Raw genomic sequence first — 22,819 nt, 5'->3', positions numbered from 1 at the left:
TCAGATAAGCAAGGTTAGATTTACAGAAAATGTATGATTTATTACCGTGTTTCTATCTTAGATTCAATCATATACAGGAATGAACATCTGATATAATCAAAGCCATTAATGGCGAGTGATGCTGCTTCAATTAGTTGTAATTTTAGTCTAAAGATTTGTCATTAGTCCTGTTATTCCATTAACTATCATAAGCTTTGTTTCTTTACTACAATCTGCAGAGTAAAGATAATCTTATGGGTGGAAAGTTTGGGAGAATTGAATCATAAGAGGTGGACTTTCGTTATCATGGAAGATGCTTGGGTATATTCCAGTTCCATTTCTGCATGGAGTAAAGGTTTGTCAATAATTGTAAATAGAGTGGTCCACCTTTACCCATTTGTTCTCATCAAGGGACAGATCTACTGAAAAATATATTTATTTATCAAACAAAGTTTGTCAGAGTGAGAAATCGCACCAATGAGAAGGTAGGAGATAGATTAGTTTAGTAAAGGGTCGTATTTTGTTTGTGGAGAGTGAGTGTTAGCATGAGCTCCAAGACTCATTAGATCTTGAAGGAATCCAACGGTCTATTTGTTTGACGGAGAAAACTGGAAAAAGTAAAAAGGGATAGGAAACTTGTACTTGTTTCTCACAAAACACCACATATTTAAGTTTTCGATTAGGTGGCAAAGTCCTACTAATTTGAAAGCCCTAGGAAATGAAATCTAGATATTCCATTATTTCCCTTTTTGTGTTCCTTTCCTTTCTTTCATTTCTTTGTCAACCCAACCTACAACATGTGGGATCCACCCTCATAAATTTCTTACCCTTTTTTATCCATCAAACAAACGAAACCCTATGGAATATGCTCCTTGAGCCGAAGGCATACACTCTGCCTCCTCACATGAATGATTATATTTATTTTTTATTAAAAAAAAATAATGATTATAATAATTAATGTGAGAAGGTGTAGATCTGCTTGCTCAGAAACCTTCTTCTTTTTTTTTTGACGGTTTGTGTGATTAAACTTTCATCAAAAAACTAAACAAGAGTAAAAGAATTGTAGTCCTAGACTTACAAATGGCATGTTTTGTCTAAGCATGTTCTGGGCTTTGGTCAGTTAATTGTGTAAAAAAACGTGAACTATATTGATATAGATAAGAAAGAAAATCGGGAAGACACAATCACATAATGCACACAAGAAGATTTACATCAATATTACCTATGTTCACGGTGAGATGAGATCTACTTCACTACAATGGAGAATAGGGTTACAATCGTTCGTCCTCACACCTCTCTCAAATTACTTACAGAAAAAAAACCCTTGATACAAATTTATAGCGAAACCCTATACATATAATTTACCAAAATACCCATATACATCCTAACGGCACTTCAGAATCATTTTTTAAGTTACGCAGCCAATAAATGTCTTCCAAGTGGAGTGGATTTCAGTTGGGAAGGTAAGAAGTTTCTGAACATGCAATGTATCAAAAACTGTGAATGGCTTGTGCTTAAAGGGATGGAATATTGGTTGGGAAATGCATAAGGTCACAACTCACATGGTTGAGTATCTCTTGGAACCATTACACATTATCTGCTTTAATTATTATCCTTAGATTGGAAGGAAGCAAGAAGCAAAGCCTAAACATGAAGCAAAAAAAGAGGACTGGGAAATATAACTCATACTATATCCTATCGTATGTTATACTTTCTAATCTAGTATCTTTTCCACCATGTTCTCAATAGCTAAGGGTGTCAAACAGTTAGTTCAGTGAATCGTTATCCCTTCCAATTCGCTGCCCCCTCCAATTCCTCACATGGGGGGCGAAAATGACCACCTTACCTCCTACCAGAAAACACTGCCCAAGGTGGGGTCCACACACCCCCCCCCTATTAGAGGAATTGGAGGTGATAATTATTCTAGTTCAGTCAAAAAAAAAATTCCAACTTTAATATATCGGGTCAACCTAAAATCGGACCCATAATTTGTTGGTCTGTAAAATCCAAACCGTAACCGATGGCCATTGGTCTGATTCTATTCAGTCTCTTATCGGTTTCTTTTAATGGTCTCTTATCAATCCGGATCCAGATCCTCTACAGTGCGTTACCCGTAGCGGCCTGAGCAGCACAGACTAAGCCACGCACGCAAAGACCGCATTACCCCTGCCCAAACGCATTGCCCGAGAGGGGGTAAGGCGATCTTTGCATGCGCAGCCTAGTCTGAGCCGCACAGGCAGCTACGGGCAACTACGCCATAGACGATCTGAATTGTATCAATCCTCTATTTGTCTGTTATTGGTCCAACCACAATTTTTCATATATAAAAAATGGGAAGCAGTTTTCTGCACGGGAGTGCGGCCTACGCCAGCACTCCCATGTGTCTATTGCTCTCCTCCTTAAAATAAGGAGCCAAAGATGTCTTTTCACATGGGGAGGAGAGAGATAGACTCATTACGCCAGCACTCCCACACAGAAATCTTTTTCCCATAAAAAATATTGAAATTTTATCATTTTATCGGGTTTTTTGGTTTCTAGGCAAACAATCTATTTTGGTCAGTCTTATCGGTCCAATTGATTTATACCAAACCGGGTCAAGAGTTATTGAAAAACTCAGAACCGATGCCACTGCTAAGGAGTTTGTCCGGTTCGATTTGACTTTTCGATCGCTTTTAAGTTGGATGAACCGGTTTGATCTGTGTTTTTTTACACCGGTTCAAACATAGTGTAAACTTTTTCCATAAACCATTTCCTCATGCTCAGCTAATAATTTTCATATGGTAATCTGTTTGCCACTCGAATTTCTGTAATTTTTTTTACCGTGTAATCATTGCTGGCATTCTGTTAAACGTACCAGTCCTTCTCTCGACGATAAATAGAATACGGACTGATCCGTACTGGTTAGTCCAGTCCCTCCCTCGTCAACCTCCTCTCTCTCTCTCTCTCTCTCTGCAACAAGTGTTACGGAAAACGATACAAGAGCTAAATAAGGGTACTTTGGTTTTGGATTATTAATGCTCTTCCATCTCCTTCATGGGTATGGGGCCATGGGCATCTCTTCTTATCTACATCCCTTGATGGAGGTTCTGAGTCTTATGACTTATGAGAGAAAAGTTTGATTTGAGAACTTCTACTTCCGTCCTCAATCTTAGGTTCTTCGCTACTGAATCGTAATCTAGAAAGGGTTTAAGGTTTCAGAGATTCTAGTTTGGTTTTGATTGAGATATGGGGAGTTCAGAGGAGAGGGTGGTAGCTGTCATCATGGTAGGCGGGCCGACTAAAGGTATGAAATTGGCTTTATTTTCGAACTACTTTTCTCTGGGTTTTGGTGGGAAAGTTGTGATCTTTGGATTGAAGACTTCTAGTTTAGCTCTTTTTAGATTTTGCCCTGTTTTCATGTTTGTTTATGTTTGAATGTTGTAGGTACTCGGTTTAGGCCACTGTCTTTGAACATTCCAAAGCCTCTCTTCCCTTTGGCAGGACAGCCAATGGTTCACCATCCGATTTCCGCCTGCAAAAAGGTGGGTTCTATCTATCTTCAGTTACTCTGCAATTTATATGTTTTGGGAGGTCAAATCTTTCTACTTGTTCGTTGTCTCGGATCGGAATTGAGATTTTTGGGCATCCTTGTAGATCCCGAACTTGGTGCAAATATATCTCGTTGGTTTTTACGAGGAGCGAGAATTTGCCTTGTATGTCTCCTCAATCTCTAATGAGCTCAAAGTCCCAGTCAGGTAATGCCATTTGTTGCCTGCGCGTTTGCTAGTTGTACGCTCCTCTTTCTAATTTCATTTTTTGTAGAAAAAAAAGAGTGAACATTTTTATGTTCTTGGATCTTACAAGTCTTTGTTTCTACTGCTACTGCCTTTAGGTACTTGAAAGAAGATAAACCACATGGTTCAGCAGGAGGTCTTTACAACTTCAGAGATCTAATCATGGAAGACAACCCGGTTTGGATCTTATGCCCCTTATTCTCTTTCGTCTGTATTTGTTTTTCAATTGAGAAGAACATTTTTATTTATTTTCCTCTCATGAATTCCAGATCTTGGAACCATTATTACCACTGTTTTTGTCATGGAAGTGTTGTATGAAGGCTTTGACTAACCGACCAATTTTATCTCAACTGAATCTGACTTTCTTTTTTGATCCCTTAATGGCAGTCACATATCTTTTTGTTAAATTGTGATGTTTGCTGCAGTTTTCCTCTGCCAGAGATGCTTGGTAAGTCTCTTATCTTCCTTGTGACTTTGAATTCTCCTTCAATGATCTGTTCATCTTTCCTTTTAATCTTATCTATGCGCATTGCTTTCTATTTCCTAATTGCATGTGCTATTACTTTATTCTTCTCTGGTTTAAGATTGGTCTTCTATATTCTGACTGTTTATCTTCAAATGCAAAGAGGCCCATAGAAGATATGGTGGGATGGGAACAATCTTAGTAATCAAGGTTGGCCAAAATGTCATGATGCTAGAATATTAGTCTATATATATAATTAAATTATTTTTCACCATGCTCAGGTTTCTCTCTTCTTTGTGCAGGTTTCTGCTGAATCAGCCAACCAGTTTGGCGAGTTGGTTGCTGATCCAGTCACCCATGAACTGTTGCATTACACAGAGAAACCTGAGACTTTTGTATGTTGAACACCGTAAAATTAATTAGCCTTTGTAGCATTCCCTTGTGTCATATTGGTATTTCTCAACTTAGTGGCTAGTTCGGACTTTTAATACATCATCGTATGGTTTCTTTTACCATGTTTTGCAGGTGAGTGATCTAATAAACTGTGGCGTGTACATATTTATGCCAGATATTTTCGCTGCCATTCAGGATGTTTCCACACAACGGAAAGACAGAGGTTGGTAATTGTAGGTCTTTTGCAGGCTTAAGTTCCTGGCTAGTGAGTTTTGTGTTTTTCGTCAATATATGCATAATTCTGGAGTGTGTATGGTTCTGGCAAAGAACCTTTGAGATGGAAGAGTGACAAATTGTGATTTTTCTCCCCCTTCCCTGAACTGACTTCTTTAAGATATTGCTTGCATAAAAATAAGCTGTATGGACTTATAATTTTTGGGTTTTCTTTATCTTTTGGGGTTAAGGGGTTAATATTCAAAATTCTAGAAACACAATGGATGTACTAATCTCCTGCAATAAATATCCAATCTGTACTTTGTCCTCTGCAGCTAATTTACGACGCGTATCCAGCTTTGAAGCCCTCCAGTCAGCAACAAAGTATGTCTTCTTTGTGCTTCTGAACTTTACAAGTTTCAAATGCTTGGTTCTTCTACCTTTGGATTTTTAGGGATAACATGATGCACAAAGTTACAAATTCCAGTTTAATTAGCATTTTGTGCAATCAACATTCTTCTTCTTGATTATAATTGTCGAATCTAACATTTATGCTAGCAATATTTGAAGCCATGTTATTGCTCTTGACGAATGATGCCTTCAGTTAGATGATGAAATAACAGACACACACACACACACACAAAAACAGAGGACTAAATAGAGTAAAGATTGCATAAATACACACCAACTAGAATACTGTGGGATATGCTCCTGACTAGTTGAACCAGTCTCTCTCAAGATTTATCCGTTGTCCCTTAGATTTCGAAGTCTTGGGTGCTCTATTTGAACTGGAGGGTTTGAGTCGGGTTTTGCCAGCACTTTCTCAGGGCTATTATGTGGCTTGTTGAAGTGTCCAACCCAAAAGCTTAAACTATTCGGTGGAGAGGCCCAACTGGTATGTGAAGTCGTCCAAGGTCCCAGAGTTGGCAGAAGTGGGATTATGCCTAACAGTGCTGTCTTGAAGGGGGATGAAAATTTGTCTGTTATGCGTCCTCCTAGTTGTTGGTGGGTGTGGCTTGAAAGAAGTGACAGGGCTTTTAACAATCATGCTAAGCCAGTGTATGGCATTGCAATCAGGGCTAAAGAGAATATCATCTTTTGGGCTTACACTTAGGAGTTTCCAACTCTGCCCTGAATTGTCCTTACAGCCCTGTATAATTCGATTGCAGCAATATAAAACTGTCCCTGAACAGACCACCAATCCTAGAAGAGGCCGAGGTCTATAAATTTGTTTAAGGGTGGGGGGTAAAGATCCATATATTTATGGCCAATCCTTAATTGTGGAATCAAGGTGAGTTCTTTGAAAGTGATGCAGGCAAAGACTGCTTTTCCAGTCTAAAAGCAAGATATTGAGATGGATGAGTGATAAAACTAGAAAAGATAAAGTAAGAATTGAACAAATTAGAATTTAGAGCTAATTTAGGAATAGCTCCGATTCATGATAAGCTGAGAGAAAGACGCTTGTGGTGGCATGGACATGTGTAACAGAGACCTTTGAATGCACCGGTAAGGAGTGAGATTATACAGATTGGAGGGGCTAAAAGAGTCAGGGGTAGGCCTAAAAATGACTCTAGGAGAAGTGGTGAGGAAAGACACACATAGTTTAGAACTTTTAACAAGTATGACTTTGAATAGAGTTGATTGGCAAATGAGGTTCCATATAGCCAACCCTATTTAGTTGGGATAAGGCTGAGTTGAGTTGAGATTGATGGAGGAAGAAGACCAGAGGAAAAATCGAAAAGTTTAAATGCCAGAGATTCTCCACTTGTGGAAACTGCTGGCGGAATGGGAGAGGGCAAAGAGGGTTGCTTCATAAATGCCATGATGGAGAAGAGAGTGTATGGGAACTGGGAAGGAATGAAGGAGGCTGCTTTGTCTTCCTGAATGCTGTTTTGGCAATGAGGGGAGAGAGAGAGAGGATGTGGGTTGAGAGGTGGGACTGGGGAAAGGCTAACGTGCCACATGGAAATCAGAAATTGATTAGAATCCAATATGGCGAGCCCTGGTGAAACACCTTTCCTGCCTTAATATCTAGAGAGGTGGGACTGGGGAAAGGCCAACATGCCACGTGGAAACCAGAAATTGATTAAAATCCAACATGGCGAGCCCTGGTGAAACACCTTTCCTACGTTGGTATCTATAATAGTAATAATGGTTTTAGTTGACTGTGGTGACTTTGGACATTAAATGTTTTTTTTTATTTATAACCATCTGAGAAAGCATATGCCCTCACCTTTGAGGTCTTTACTGACATGGTGTGTGTCACTTCTATTTCTTTAAAATTATTTGCACACTTTACAATTTCACCCATTACTTTTCTTATGAATTCCCCCGCTGATATAAGCTCTGAACAGGACCTTTCCAACAGATTTTGTGAGATTGGATCAGGATATACTTTCCCCTCTTGCTGGAAAGAAGCAGCTATATACATTCGAGACCCTGGATTTTTGGGAACAGATCAAGACTCCAGGGTAGAGGAGTTCTCGATTCTTATCTACTTTACATTTTCTCTTTCCCTTGAATTTTGGACAACATAATCTAAATTTGCATTTTACCTTGCAGAATGTCCTTGAAATGTTCTGCTTTGTATCTTGCCCAATTTCGATTCACCTCTCCCCATCTTTTATCAATTGGGAATGGCACCAAGAGTGCTACCATCATGGGTGATGTTTACATTCACCCATCAGCAAAAGTACATCCAACTGCAAAGGTAGTTTTAATTGTATCCCTTCACAACTTCTGAGAAATTGCTTAGCATTATTAATCATCCATGAGAACTTTTGGTTCCTCATTTTTTGGGTGCCTCTCTATATATTGCACTTTCTGAAACCCCATTTTAGATGTTGGTACTTTCTTTTGAACCAATTTATTTGATCTTCAAACTGATTTGAGTATTTTCTCTTGGAACAGATTGGTCCAAATGTATCAATTTCTGCAAATGCTCGAATTGGAGCTGGGGCAAGGCTCATCAGTTGCATCATCCTTGATGATGTCGAAATAAAGGTATGGAAGTGCCTTAGGATATGAGATTATTGAACACTAATATCTGAGCCTGATCTGAACTTTTTATTTAAAAATATTGCAGGAGAATGCTGTTGTCATACATTCAATCGTCGGGTGGAAATCATCTATTGGTAAATGGTCCCGTGTGCAGGTCTCTCTCTCTCTCTCATGCACACAATAATATTGGAAATTGGAAACTGGTTACACTCAAAAGGATTTGTTTTTTTCATCATCCTCTAATTATATGGTTCTCTGAATCAAAGTTCTCTTCCTATAAGCTTTTGAAGTGGCCCTCAAATGCTACATTTGAAACCCAGAGCTTTGTTCCTGAGATTTTCAGTGCTCGATAAACACCATCCATAATTAGACAAGAGAATAGTAGGCAACATCTTGATATGCTTTTATGGCCATACAGTGTATTACTTTGCCATAGCAGTGTGCAGGAAAGGAATTTCTTTCACAGTAATACACTAGAGAGAATACTGGCAAGTGATCTTATTGTCATATTTGAATAGTGCCAAGTTATATCAGAAAAAATTGGCAAATAATTGGTGGAGTTGGTTTTTCCTCCTCCCCCAATAAAGACTGAGGAGTGCACTGGGAATGCATCTGGTCCACCAGGCGATAATCAGAATGTGACATTTCAAATCGTATTTGTTGAAATATGTGTATGCACCATATCCGAATCAAATGGCATATACATGTGCCACAATCATCCATATGTTTGAAATATAAAGCTTTTAGGTGATTTGCAGGTAATTCAACTGACCTAATTGCCAGATCAGTTCAGGCCTGGATCCGCTAGAGTGTTTTTTGAATTGACAAATAGTTTCTCCTTTTAAGCGTACTCTTTCTGATTCACTGCAATTGACCTAGTTTCTATTAACTGTTTCAGGCTGATGGAGACTATAATGCTAAACTTGGAATAACCATCCTAGGTACTATTGCCTTCTCATATCTTTATTCTTATCATCCATTTTTCTCATCAGAAGGGGCATCATAACCTAATAATTTACGAGCAACTCTATATCTCAATCCAGGTGAAGCTGTGATTGTTGAAGATGAAGTTGTAGTAATCAACAGCATTGTTCTTCCGAATAAGACACTCAATGTCAGTGTGCAGGAGGAGATCATCCTATAATAAGGAAGAAGGCTTTACACAGAGCCTTGTTACCATAGGATGTAATCCTCTTTTCCTCTATATAAAAAATAATAATGCCTACTGTTAAGGTTCTTTTAGTTCTAAATATGAGAGATGATTTTGTAGTAGAGTCATTTGTAGATTGAAACTTTGAAATTAAAATAAAAATGTGAATTTCTTCTCTCTTTGGTGTTAGGTGATGCACTAAAAATTGTAGGTGCTTATATTTTTTACCAACAGAACTGCACAAGTACCATTTTAAAACAAAATATTATGTAGCTTCACAACCTTTATTCAGATGCCTAATACCCCCCCCCCAACCTTTTGGATTTTTCGTTGGGATTTGTCCCTCACCAGATCCCACAGTGGTGGGAGCCTCATGCACTGGTTTCGCCTTTTTAATTGCAGATCCTAGAGTAAGCTCGATTTAATCGCTGCTGTCAGACTGTTACTGTTACAAGTCATGGAAGCGAAATAATGAATATATAGTATGAACAAGGACTTGGCTATGGTTGGTTCTCAACAGAATGAGAATGTTAAAGTATTAGTTATGATTTGTGCTATTATGCACCATAAATCACTGATAATGCTGAAACTCATCAAGCCTCAGTCTGCAGCCAATTTTTTGTTAGTTCATCGAAGTCACACTGGGTGTCTGCAACTCTAATTTAAGCAAAAGTAGGGTTGCAATTTAGGAAATTGCACACTTCAACAAAGTTGCAAACCTTGGCGCAACGGTAAGTCTGGGGAAAAGCTGCATACATTATGACCCTCCCCAGACCCCCCAGTGGCGGACGCATAATGCACTGGGTACACCCTTTTGTACAGTTCAACTAAGTTGCAACCTTGAGCTGCAACTTTAGTTCAATTTTATCTTCAACCTCATGTTCTGGTGTCAAACTTGGTTTGCAACTTGCAACTTTATAACCCCTTGTTTCACTATTGAAGTTGCAACCCGGCTATGAATTCAACTGCTTAAGTCTCCCCTAAGTTGCAACTGAGGCTTGCGGCCTGTTTATCTACATGTTATGGCACTTTCTACTTTTACTATGTTTAAATGAGTGAACCAATCCCTTAATGGCAATAAAATATTTCACTAAATTAGTAACATTTGAGTCAAAAAAAAAAAAAAATCCAAATATATCAAGCCAAAAAATTGTACATAAAACTTGAAGGGCGTGTATGAATGATATCTCTTATAGAGTCATAGGTGTATAGAACTTGACATCTTCTTTAAATTGCTTCTTGTTTTATTCTCAAAAGTTGTTTAAGATGGGATATATAAGGATTTTCAAAAATAATCTGAAAGTAATCTATTATTATGGCATTATCAAAAGATGTCATTGCCAAACATATTTTTTTAATACACTCATTAAATGATACTATTAACCTCATTTGAAAAAAAATTGTATATCATACTAAAGGTATAAAAAAGTAAAGTCAAAAATTACTTGACACCTTGAGGGGTGTCTATAAGAAAATTTCAAACTTCAAAATTGTCATTGTAAGAATGTATTCCCATAATGCCCCCCAAAATTGCCAATAATTGCTGCATGGCAACTTTGTAAGTACTGAATTTAGTGGACATGTTTTCCGCATGATTATATTTAATCAATTTGAATTCTCCAATTGCTTTCTAGGAATCCTTTCCCACAATACCCATTATAATTGCTGATATTGCCTTATGGCAACTTTGAAAGTGCCCAAATATAGTGGAATTGTTTTCAAATTATCATTGTATTAAATCTCAGACCAATTTGATTTCTCCACATGTTGTAATGGTTTCAAAATTGTGTGAAAATTTCAAATTTTTGTGAAACTATTTGATGGCAAGGATCCTTCAAAAACAAGGGAAAAGCCCTATGGTGGGTCATTTGATTGAGAATGTGACCTATCTAAGGAATTCTCACCCATATAGATCCAATGGTTGGAATGCCAAATAATCTTTATCCATGTAGACTCCGTTTGGCTGCAAGAGAAATTAAAGGGAAGTAAAATTTTCAAACCTAAAAAAGAAACTTTTGTAATCATTATCCCACATGATTATATATCATTAAATCCAAATCATGCCATATTTGGTTATTAAATTTCACTTTACTTTGCATCCAGTTCCCTTGGATTTGAAAAGTACAATAAAAATTACATTTTTAAAGAATCAATACTAAATATGATAAGAAATTTAAGTAGTTTATACAATCGTGTTGAGTAATGAATACAAAAATTTTCTTTTTTAGGTTTAAAAATTTTCACTTCTCTTCCCTTTAATTTCCCTTGCTTCCCTTGCAACCAAATGTAGCCCTAACAAAAAAGTGTTCGAACATCAAATGCATGCATATAGTTCTTTGAAAACTTTTGCCCCTCATTCCATCCCAAAGTCTAAAGATGTTATGTTTAACCCAAGCATATAAAACATGGGAGAGGGTTTCACATAACACCAGACTATAATTTTAGACCAATAGGGGGCATTTATTGAGAAGAGAGTGTGGGGTCCACATGTAGGATGTGAGAGGACGTGCACAAGAATCTAGACACTGGAGTTGTGTGCCGTTCTGTAGCAGACCTTATGGCACATGTTCACAATACAAGCCCCTTTCCCAACTCAAATACAAAGGGATAATTGCATTTTTGTCTCCAAAGAACAAATCAAAACATTTCACCAAGCCACAGAAAGAGAGAGAAAATCCCTACTCAATGGAATGGCTGTACTCACCACTGAAAAATTCTTGTTCTAGTTTTAATAGAAAAGCCCTTTCAAATTTTAAAAGCCATTATAAGCAATAACCGGCAAACTCTTCAACAATGTTTTGCTTCTCTACTGAAGCATCCATACCTGACTACGAAGGTCACATTTACTAAAGACAGTCATGAATTTCCAAGGGACTCAAAGAGACAAATAAAGGTTAAGTGATAAACCAAGGAGCCAGACATAACTGCCACTGAAGCATGTATGCACCATCTTTCTCTATAACTTAAATGCATCTTATCTATTGACCAAGAAAGGGAAAGTAACAAAACTCAAGCACTATAATGAAACACTGTCGTACGTGTCCAGGAAAATTCATGCCCCCATTCACATAATATTTTACAGTGCACCAAAATGAGTATAAGTTTACATCATTTCTACTGTTACATGAAATGTGTTCAATGAAGCAGAACCTCCTGGACAAACAAGATTAAAGGTTAGGACCATCTTACAGAATGTGTGGTCAATTTCGTCATCAGTTTCCCAAACAAAATGGGAGGAGAGGGATATCTGTATTACAAAAGAGATCACATTCCTGTGGGGCTGAACTAAGCAAACCTTCCCATACTTCATCAGGTGTAAACCTCTTATCAAACCCGATAAGGCCACACAGCTGCCACTATTGGCCCACAGCCCACTGCAGCTTCAACTAGATAAGATATTCCAAGACAATGTTTAATTTAGCTAGCTAGCTTATCTTGATCTTCCATTCAATTTAGAGTTTGTAAAATGATGATAGAATTCATCCCTGCTGACCGGCCTTAGAATCAGCCAATTAGAAGGTCAAATAAACAAGCTCATCCAACAGATTTGGGTGCTCAAATGCAACCCAAAGCCAGAGGAATGAAGAAAGAGCAGGTCAAGCAGTATTCCAAATTCATTGCTGGGGCCTCAATTCCAATTTGTAAGCCTGTATTTCCATGGGTGACATAATGACATGTCCCTCTTGTGCAGCGTCTCCCAACTGCTCAATGTACCCAAGCGATTCTGTATCATCATGCAAGAGATTTAAGGAAGTTGCTTTCACATTCAATACTGCAAGATCTTTAAACATGTAAAACAGATTAACAGGGGCATCGGCCATAATTGAGCATTGGGGCCTGCCCTTCTGACAGTAGTATGCAGAGTCCCACTGTCGCCTCTGTATCATCAAAACAAATCTGGAGTCTCCATGGGGCTGGTGAGAATACTTTAAAGGCTGCGGAACCTTGAAACTCACGATATGAAAATCGTGGGGCAACGAAGCTGACAAAGGGGAGAAGGATCTAGGTAGGAGCTGCACAGATGGTTCCTGTGCTTTCTTGGCAGTGAATACATGCATTGGGTAGTTCAAGTGGGTTCCAACATTATGGGACAGAAGTGAGGGATTGAGGGGGAGAGTTGAAGAAACAGGATCTGCTGTAGAGGAGATATTGGATTCCTTTAGAATGTGAAACAGAACGTTCATTGGACGGTTATCCATGACTCCTTGTCCAAGACCACGCCCATCATCTCTGACCAGACGGCGGTCCAGCATAATCTCAAGCCAACCATTTTTAAGGCTTGCCACACCCAATGATTGACGAGAATGGACAGAGAACCGTTGACCAGTCGGACTCTGCATGAATGCAAGGGAGGGCATCGGGTAGTAATTTCCCTGCAGAGGGATCTTATCATACGTCTCCCTCCGGCTCATCTGAAAACCGTTTAAATCAGAATAAAAAACCCGTCTGTTGTCGAGCCCCGTCTTGAATCTGACAATCAACTCCCTGTCATTGAAGTCCTCACCAAGAAGTTCAACATGATATTCCTTCTCTATAAGAAACTCCTGAATAGTGTTCTCTCCATTGTAGATTCGAGTGCTATGGGAGATGGGAGATTTATCCCATGTTGTCTTTGGGTAAGAGTAAAATTCCTGCATCAAAGGTCCTGATGATATTACCATCTGCCCACCAGCTTGAACAATTGGCTGAGCCTCACCATTAGGTTTGAAAAGGTAGGCACCACTTCCTGGACTAGTGTACACACCTATTTCTTCTCCCACCACTGTTTTTGAGCCATCCTTGTTGCTCATTTGATGCAACATACCAAGTTTGGCATCAAAGGTAAGTGTCAGATGACGGTTTTTTATTTCTGCTATGTCACCATCTAATTTTGAGCAAGGGTACAGAGAGGAACAAGGTAACTCGTTGGAAGATGCAAAAAATTTTAGTTTAGCTGGTTTGGCCTTTTCACATCCAACATATCCATTAGCAATGTAGTAGGTTTGCAATCCCATGGCAGGAACAGAAGCAAGCCAATGAAGACGATGCCTCCCGGTGAAAATCTTGCCTTTGTTGTGCTGCCACTCCGGAGAAAGTTGGCTTTTCACACATGACCAATTTGAGTCTAAAACAGTTACATCTAGCCTATTAACAATAACCATCACAATTTCAACTCTTGTTTGCTCCAAGGGATTAAAGAAGACCACTGACTGCGCACTGCCTTCTGGAGGGCCGATTAATTTATGAACTGGCTGGACATCATACCTTGATCGCACCTGCTCTGGCTCAAACAAAGATGGATTCTGGTCTGATTTCTCATGACGGATACAAAGTAGTACTTCAACAGCTTTAGACATGAAAATTTGCAGGTCCTGTAGAGATATATGCATCCGTGTTCCATAATCGATTACTACGTGATCCTTAGCTGTGCCAGTGACCCCGTCATGATGCTGGAAAAGGGCTAGATTCCTCCTTGCGGCAGTCAACTTGTAGGAAAAACTAGTGGTGAACTTTTCACATTGCGGTCTCTGACAGTATCCTAGTAATAACGCAATCATTATTTCTGATGCTCGCAATGTATGTTCCAATACACGATCAACAGATTTGAAGAAAGGCCTAGAAACATAATAGCCACTCCAGTAATCCTGTTGGCGATCAGCATATGTAAAAAAATCACCCGATAATGAGGGAAAGCCAGCAACCTGTCCAGAGCCAACCTCACCAGGAAGGGAATAATTAATTCTATCTGCCTCCTCACGAAGTGTTTGGAAATAATCTTCCAGAGTACCAAATTTCACTTCAGTATTCAGATTGGGATTAGAATTGATAAAATCGAATAACAACTGGTAATTTTTAAACTGAGCTTCTGCTTCATTAATGCTGATGTAACGAAAATCATCCCCAAGAGGAATGAGAAGTGTGTTTGTTCTGAATAAAGTTGACTTTTTCTTGTACTGATCTAATAGTTTTTGGGCTTGCTCCTGCACATTGTCCTGATTGATTTCAACTGGATGTTGTCCCCATGGGCATAGCTCGTAAGAGAATCCACGCATTCGTGCAAAGTCAAACTGACAGCAAACAGCAGGCTCAGGCCCACACGTGTGCGGAATATCATAGGAATAAAAAGGCATCATGTGGACAAAAATATCAGTGGTTTCCTTAGCATCCCAGCTCTGTCTCCATATGTATTCCAAATTCTTATGTCGAGCAAGTTCCTTCTTCAGCTCATAGTGGGTCCTCTGTATAAGCATGTTCTCAAAACCCATACGCCTGAGAAGATATGCCATGGTAGCTGAGTAACCAAATGGATCTATAGCCCAAGCATTTTTTGGAACAACCCCAATGGTGTCATTTAACCACATATTGCCTTCTATCATCTGACACATAATGTGAATAGAGATCAGAGTGGAACCTTAATCAGCCCTAGAGTTCTGCTTAGACAATTTCAAAAATAGCTTAACAACAAGATATTAGTACGGGCAAATAGTTTAACAGATACCCACATTAAAATTAAAATTGCAAGGACTTGAATCGAGGAAGAAGCAACAATTTTCAGAAGACAAAACATAGGTGGAAACTCTCAAACCATAGAGCAAACACCAAGTCAGCAGAAATGTAAAACACATAGAACTCTTCCAAGAGTGACGACGTCCAACCAAAAAGCCCAAGCTTTAGGGTGTAAAGGCCCTTCCTAGGTCATAACCCAACAGCCGCACATTACCTAACCGATCTAGGACTAAACTCCCCTCCTGTTCCTGGCCGTGGAGCGCACTCAGCCACTCACTGCACCAACTCCCCTTAGCTTTAGGTCATGGGCCTCCACATGGCCAGTGCCCGGACAACCTGCTTATTCCTGGTCATGGAGTGCACTCATAGCAACAACTCCCCCTCCAGCTTTGGGCCATGGGCCCGCACAAGGCCAATGTATGGACAACCTGCTCTAATACCATTTGACAGCGGCCAACCCAAAAGCCTGAGCTTCAGGGTAGAAAGGCCCTTCCTAAGATTATAAGCCCAACAACCACACACTACCCAACCAATGAGGGACTAAACTCCCCTCCCAGTCCTAGCCATGAAGCGTACTCACTGTATCAAGGAGTTTTACTCCCAACACCAATTAACTATTCAGAAAACCCTTCACAACAATTATATCTTGTGGGGTGCCATACATGCTTAGAAATAGAAAAGGGGTGGGGGGGAGAAGGAAAAAATGACTAATAACCAACATTATGTTTCAAGATGCAGCCTTCTTAAGAAAATAATGGAAACTTCGCTGCAAATTATATTGTTCAAATGAGTGAATGACTAACTAAATAGAATTCTATAAAAGAAATCAACAAATGAGTAATACAAAGTTCGAAGTAACATCCAACAGATTGTTTCCCTAATCACACCCAAAGAATTCAGCATAAGGATTTACATATCATCTAACAACTTAACCTGGCCATGAAGCGTACTCACTGTATCAAGGAGTTTTACTCCCAACACCATTTAACTATTCAGAAAACCCTTCACAACAATTATATCTTGTGGGGTGCCATACATGCTTAGAAATAGAAAAGGGGTGGGGGGGAGAAGGAAAAAATGACTAATAACCAACATTATGTTTCAAGATGCAGCCTTCTTAAGAAAATAATGGAAACTTCACTGCAAATTATATTGTTCAAATGAGTGAATGACTAACTAAATAGAATTCTAAAAAAGAAATCAACAACTGAGTAATACAAAGTTCGAAGTAACATCCAACAGATTGTTTCCCTAATCACACCCAAAGAATTCAGCATAAGGATTTACATATCATCTAACAACTTAACCTCAAATTTGTCACTGACACAGTGAGTACTCACTCAGACTTGAATACTTCCAATTGCTTAACGACCATACCAGCCATTGTTCAAGATCTCGCCGAGATCTCGGTAATATCTCGGTTTTTTCAAAAACCGAGACGAGATTGAAGGCGAAATGGAGAAATACAGTCTCTCGGCCGAGATCTCGGTTGGAAACCTTAGTATACAGACACTTATTTATGCCAGAAAACAGGACAGACACTTACTTATGCCAGAGACCAAGACATGCACTTATTTATGCCTAATATCATTTAAGTAAATGTTTTTATATTTGTTATTTCATTTACTTAAGATATTAGTCATAAATATGCAAATACCCCCTATTTGAATCTAATAAAAATAGTTAAAAAATCAATTCCCAAAAGGATAAAGTCAACCCCCCCAAGTCAAGAACAAAAACTGGATTTTCGGCAGTAGGTGCAATTTTTAACTTTTAAATGTTAGGGTTTTTTCTCAAATCAAAATATTCGATAAATCTTAATATGGTAAAACATTGCTAAAACCAAAAGTGCGGTAAAATATTCATTTGTTTTGATGTCTAAAACAATATTTTCATTCAAAATGATTTTGACAGCATTCGCGCACACCAAATAAGGTTTGACTGAGAAACATAACTTCTTCAATTTAAGTTAGATTTAAGCAACCTTGGATTTCGCCATTGTATTTAAATGGCCCAAAATAGGCTATATACCAACATTCATGACCAAACTAGGTCAAAAACCCACCAAAACCATCAACCAAGTTCCAAAAAAAATGCACCAACTCGGTTTTTTGGCTGGGCGAAACCAGTACCGAAACACAGGCATTTGTAGCAGAAGAGTTTCTCATTTCCTCTTAACCATTGCTTATTTGCTACTCTCAATAGTAATTTTTATTAGCAGATATATAAAATCAGCACTTTGTAAAACATCAAACCATTAGGTCACAAAAATAGTATACTTTTAATTCAGTTGCACCTGTTTTAAAAACTGAAAATTAACTCCCCCCCCCCCCCAAAAAAAAAAACACAGCTTAAGATATTTAATGAAATGTTGGAGTGGAAATAGGTCCCAAAAAATCCCCAACCTGCATTCCCATATCTATATCTACATCTGTCCCTGGATATCTTAGATTGTAAGTAAAAGGCTAGCAGCATATTTTAGAGTCATAAGCCACCATCTCAAGAATACTTTCTATAAGGCACAGAACCAAAACCTAAGACAGTTCTTTGCTGAATAACCAGAAGCAATCAAGTCCTTCCAGTTTCATCATTGAGTTAAACAATCTATGGATTAATGCATTGATCAGGAAACCCTCACATCATTTATTACTTATTTCTACTCAAATCTGCTTTGAGACAAGCATATTCACACATTTGTTGTTGTTGTTGTATCACCAGATGATACTCTGAAGTCTAAAATATTCAAAGAATAAAAGAACAAACTCTAGCATATGTGGTACTAAACATATTTTTCATTTCTTCCTAATGTAAAAATCTATTCATCCCTAACTGGCCTCCCATAACAGAAGCCTGAAATAGAGTGAAATATTGGAACATGATTCAAGTGGGCCTCGACATAGCACATATGAGAAGACTTGTTCAGTTGAACTGAGCTGAAAATAATAACACGCTAAAGAGAATAATTACAATATTACATTCCCAGTTTAGCATCTTCTTTCTTATGAATAATGACTAAGTCCCAAAGATTCCATTGAGGAGATACAGTGCAAAGAATGATTAAAACCATCGAGATGCTACTTAATCACATCTATGCAGTGAATCCTGAAACAAATAGCTGCTGAATAGAAACCAAGAAGCCATATATGGTAGAAAGAATAGTAATGAAAGCTCTTCTGAGTTACCTGCTCAATTATCGCATAATAATGTGAATTAGCCTGGGGAGAAAAAAGAAAAATATTAGACAAGTTGTGATTCCGAAATATATAAAAATAAATACATAATTAGATAGATATTCTTAGAGCAATCAAAACCCAGTTTGCCTCACTGCAAAAATTGTAAGTTTCAGCATCACATCTATCGACTAGTAAAGTTTCAGTACCAACAAACAGAGTTGTCCATCAAAAATCAAATTGAAACCCCCCCCCCAAACCAAAAAAAAAAAAGTCGATTAGCAGCTGTATTTGATCTAACCTCAACCCAGGAGTTTTTATTATTTTTTTTTCTTAAGGGGTGGTGGCTGGGGGTAACATGATGACGTGCCACAAACAAGTAAATTTATGTCAGTGACTTTATGCTTTTTTGTATAATTAATTGGCTCTATTTATTTTGAATATATATGATGGTAGTTATAAAAGTAAAATACTCCTATTATAATTCTTTATAATTTTGTCTTTTCTTTATCTCACCTGACAAGGAAGCATGGCCTGGGAGATTGAGGAAAAGGATCCAGCTGTATCAAGGGGGGCAACAATATGATTAACCAAGATCCAACATTTTTTTTTCTGCAAAATTCACCCCCAGAAAATTTAATGGAAGGTGAATTAGCAATGTAGCAATGTGATGGGCTGGATGCGAGATCCCAGCAGTAAGCTAAAGAGATTAAACCTTCATTGGATGCATTCGGCTACTGGCCATTCAAACTGCTCGTTCTAGTGGAAGCTTAGAAGTTAGAACAGTTGATGAGATCACGGATGACATAGCAAAGTAAGGGCCAAGGGGTTCTTCAGCCAACTCTGTGGTTTTGGTCTATCATTCCTTTGAGGGACTTTTGTATGTCTGAGATGTTATTTATTTGAAGATTGTGTTTTGGATCTACCATTCCTTTGTGAGATTGTAGTACGTATTATTAATTCCTTCTTGTAGTCTTAGGAATGGTTATGGTCCATTTTTAAACCTGTTTAGAGGCTTGTAACGTTTTTCGTTTCTCAGATCTCATAAGAGTTATTTAACCCCAAAAAGAAATCTGCTTCTTTTTGTTTCTGCACAGTTTCAATTAGATATTATTTCATTGAAACAAATGGCAAATAAGGGAAACCACTTATATAACTTAATTGTAAATTATTACAGGGAAATAAGGTTGTCTATAACTTCATACTATTTTTCCATAAAGTGCAATGGTTTTCAGTCAATTCAAAAGGTGGGTTCCAAAGAATAAAATGAGGTAGACTGATAACACCAAATGGCTTCACAAATGACACTTGTGTATTGAATAATGGTGGTTATCACATCAATCAGTAAACCGTGACATCATTTTCTGAGAAAACATAGTGACTTAAATGAAAAAGGATCAGAGGAATCAGAATTCAAAACAGAAATCATGGACTCATCTGATACCCTTTTTTTTCCTGCTCCTAATTAAACAGAATCAAACCTGCACCCTTGTCGTTATGAGTGAGTAACATTGAGTTATGACAAGCTATATCATTTATCACTAGACAGTTGCTAAGATGGTCTTGAACCACCAACCTCATAATTTTAGTAGCATTAAGCCAGCCAATTTAGCTACAAGATAGGGCACCTAGTGCTGGTTCCTATTATCTTTTGTTTTTCTCTAATATCTCTTTTGGATGGGACAGTGATTTTGATCCACACAAGCATTCATGTTATTCTTCCTTTTATTATCGAAGTGTTGTGCTCAAGCTATTCTTGACGTAGATAGAAACCAAGTGAAATTTAACAGTAAAACCTTTGGTTACTCGTATATGCGTGAAAGAATTCAGATGCAACAGACTAAATTGATGATATTTTCTAAGTAACTTTCTGAAAGCAACATAAGAAGGGGGGGGGGGGGGGAAGCTCTCAGTTGACGTTACATCAACAAGAGTACTCAAGACACAGGAAAAGAAGATGAATGCAATCAAGAAGGAAACTCTATAGAAACTCAAAATAAGGCATAGCTATATAAGCTCAAAACTTATGACACATGCAGTTACCTCGTCATTCATCACCCAACCGCCGCCAACAATTTCTAACTGCCCATTGTTGACTAAATTGTGGAAAGTTTTTCTTTTAGCCTCTGAGGCATCTCTCCACCATCTCTCTAAATATGACATCTCTTCCCATATAAACTTGCGGCGTTCATCCTACAATTCCAATTCCAGAGTTTCCTTAGAAAAATTATAACTTAGAATTGTGTTGAACAACCAGTTAAATATAAATCCCAAATTAATTTAGTCCTATGTATCCAGATATCCAGGACTACTTCATTTGAATAGCAAAAATTTTTTAAAAATACCATATCTTTTCCTCTCTTTTTCCCTCTAAAACAATGAAAACCGGAAGGTAAAAAGGAAAAAAATTATTCACCTTGGACAGAGTCTCTACAATTGTATCCAATATATGCCGGCTCTGCCGATCGTAGTACTCGTCGACAGTGAGCTTCCAACCAGGATCATTATGCGAATGCGGAACCACAAAAACCTTCAGCTTCTCTGTATCCCACTCATCGCCCTTGTAATTCACTCTCCAACCCTGCTTCCAGGGCCCTCCATCCACATCCAGGAACTCGATCTTATCGTAGAGATCCTTCGTTGTCATGTCAACAACAGCAGCGGAAGCGACCTCATTTCCGCTCTCCAACAAAGCGGGTTTTCGATAAACTGGTTTTCTGAACTTGGGCTGACGGTAATTTCTGGGTCTGAAAGGAGTAGAGAGAGGTTTTGGGATACCATAGCGGAAGACGACAGCGATGAAGAAGAGAACGGAGACCGAGAGGCCGATAGTGAAGAAGTTTGCAAAGATGAAATCACGAAGAGACGCTCTCCGGCGGGACTTCCTGGGAAGCTTCGATTTGGTAGAATTCGAAGACGATGGGAGTAGAGACTGGGCCCATCCTCCCCGTCGGCTGCTTCCGGTGCCGGAGGAGAAGGCCATTGAAAGAACCAATTCCAATTACTAGGGTATACAAGTTACAACTGTGGAACTGGCGTTGTTACCTCAGCCGCGCTTGTGCCTCGTAGCTTCCAGACTACCCTCGTCAGTCTCCCCCTCTCTCTCTCTCTCACTGGAACTGAACTGATGACGACGTGTCGGAGACGTTGAACTGAGATTTTTAAATTATACATTATTCTACAAGATGGACGGTGTTCTGTAGCCGAGCTCCTAACACCTGGATAAAAACCGTCGGATTCGAATCTTTTATTGTATTGGACGAAATTAATTTTATTTTTCTTTCTCTCCCATTTCAAAGGCATTGACTATCTTCCCCTCGTTCCAGTTGAATGCAATGCCAGATTCTAGGGCTTAGATTTAGTAAATCGGACATGATAACGATCCGGATTGGTGGTAGGACCAATAAGATAGTGACATGTGGAATTAAAGTTTTAAAAGAATAAGAGAAATAAAATGAAGTAAAAAAGACAACAAGTAAAGAAGAAATCCAAGCAATAATCAAAGCAGCATCCCAAGAATATTCTCCTACAAAGGGTCGGCTATACGGATCTTTGTCTTCCACACCACTTTATCGGCTGTCATACTAGGATCGAGCCCTACCACATGCATAACCTTTCTTACCACTTCTCCAATAGTCAATTTAGGTCTGCCCCTACCTCTTTTAACTCAGTCAAACTGAATCTAGTCACTCTTCCTTACCGGTGCATCCATAGATCTCCGTTGTACATGATCATACCACTCAAGTGGCTCTCACAAAGCTTTTATTGGATTGGTGCTACTCCATTTAGTTGGGATAAGAATATGGTTGTTGTTTATGTGAAATTAAAGTTTTAAAATATAATTAAAATTGTTAAAAATTGACATCGAATCAATATCAGTGTCAATCAATACCAATACGAGTTGGTTGTTGTGGCAGATCCGGCCCCTCTGCGGCCTGGGGTTATGCAACCATAGTGTTGCACGCAACTCCAGGTTGCCACCTCAGCACATATGCCCATCCAATGGTTAGGCATAAAGCTCATTTTAAATTTGAATTTTGAACTGCATTTTTGAGAAGCTCAATGCCCAACCATTGGATGGGCATTTGTGTTGAGATGGCAACTTGGGAGTTGCACGTAGCACGATGGCCACACAACCCCAGGCCGCAGAGGATCCAAATCCACCCCAAACTGGATCGTTATCCTCTGCTGT

The 22,819-nt window shown here is 38.7% G+C and overlaps 2 protein-coding genes across 2 annotated transcripts; one reads left to right on the top strand and one right to left on the bottom strand.

Annotated features, from left to right (window-relative positions):
* The first annotated feature begins 2,879 nt into the window (after positions 1-2,879).
* On the top strand, positions 2,880-9,085 carry LOC122670712 (mannose-1-phosphate guanyltransferase alpha-like). The gene is made up of 15 exons (XM_043867672.1): positions 2,880-3,262; positions 3,403-3,500; positions 3,613-3,713; positions 3,851-3,929; positions 4,140-4,200; positions 4,379-4,425; positions 4,518-4,610; positions 4,741-4,831; positions 5,157-5,205; positions 7,176-7,292; positions 7,384-7,531; positions 7,732-7,824; positions 7,907-7,975; positions 8,720-8,762; positions 8,865-9,085. Exons 1-15 carry the CDS (start codon positions 3,205-3,207, stop codon positions 8,963-8,965), a joined length of 1,248 nt encoding a protein of 415 aa, XP_043723607.1. The 5' UTR covers positions 2,880-3,204; the 3' UTR covers positions 8,966-9,085.
* A 2,788-nt stretch (positions 9,086-11,873) lies between these two features.
* Positions 11,874-21,674, bottom strand: LOC122670711 (alpha-mannosidase 2-like). Its single transcript, XM_043867671.1, has 4 exons — positions 21,044-21,674; positions 20,671-20,820; positions 18,640-18,672; positions 11,874-15,327 (listed from the first exon to the last, which is right to left on the bottom strand). Exons 1-4 carry the CDS (start codon positions 21,608-21,610, stop codon positions 12,586-12,588), a joined length of 3,492 nt encoding a protein of 1,163 aa, XP_043723606.1. The 5' UTR covers positions 21,611-21,674; the 3' UTR covers positions 11,874-12,585.
* Positions 21,675-22,819: the final 1,145 nt, after the last annotated feature.

This window comes from Telopea speciosissima, chromosome 8 (assembly GCF_018873765.1).
Source record: "Telopea speciosissima isolate NSW1024214 ecotype Mountain lineage chromosome 8, Tspe_v1, whole genome shotgun sequence".
NCBI lineage: Eukaryota > Viridiplantae > Streptophyta > Magnoliopsida > Proteales > Proteaceae > Telopea > Telopea speciosissima.
This window is presented reverse-complemented; position numbering and strand designations above follow the sequence as displayed.

Excerpts from the sequence above, each read along its gene's own strand:
- LOC122670712 (XM_043867672.1), top strand. The coding sequence starts at position 3,205 with ATGGGGAGTTCAGAGGAGAGGGTGGTAGCTGTCATCATGGTAGGCGGG. Across the intron at positions 3,930-4,139 it reads TAATCATGGAAGACAACCCG|TCACATATCTTTTTGTTAAA; the intron begins GTTTGGATCTTA and ends CCTTAATGGCAG. Across the intron at positions 7,825-7,906 it reads TTGATGATGTCGAAATAAAG|GAGAATGCTGTTGTCATACA; the intron begins GTATGGAAGTGC and ends AAAATATTGCAG.
- LOC122670711 (XM_043867671.1), bottom strand. The coding sequence starts at position 21,610 with ATGGCCTTCTCCTCCGGCACCGGAAGCAGCCGACGGGGAGGATGGGCC. Across the intron at positions 20,821-21,043 it reads TTGTAGAGACTCTGTCCAAG|GATGAACGCCGCAAGTTTAT; the intron begins GTGAATAATTTT and ends TTGGAATTGTAG. Across the intron at positions 15,328-18,639 it reads ATTATGCGATAATTGAGCAG|ATGATAGAAGGCAATATGTG; the intron begins GTAACTCAGAAG and ends ATTATGTGTCAG.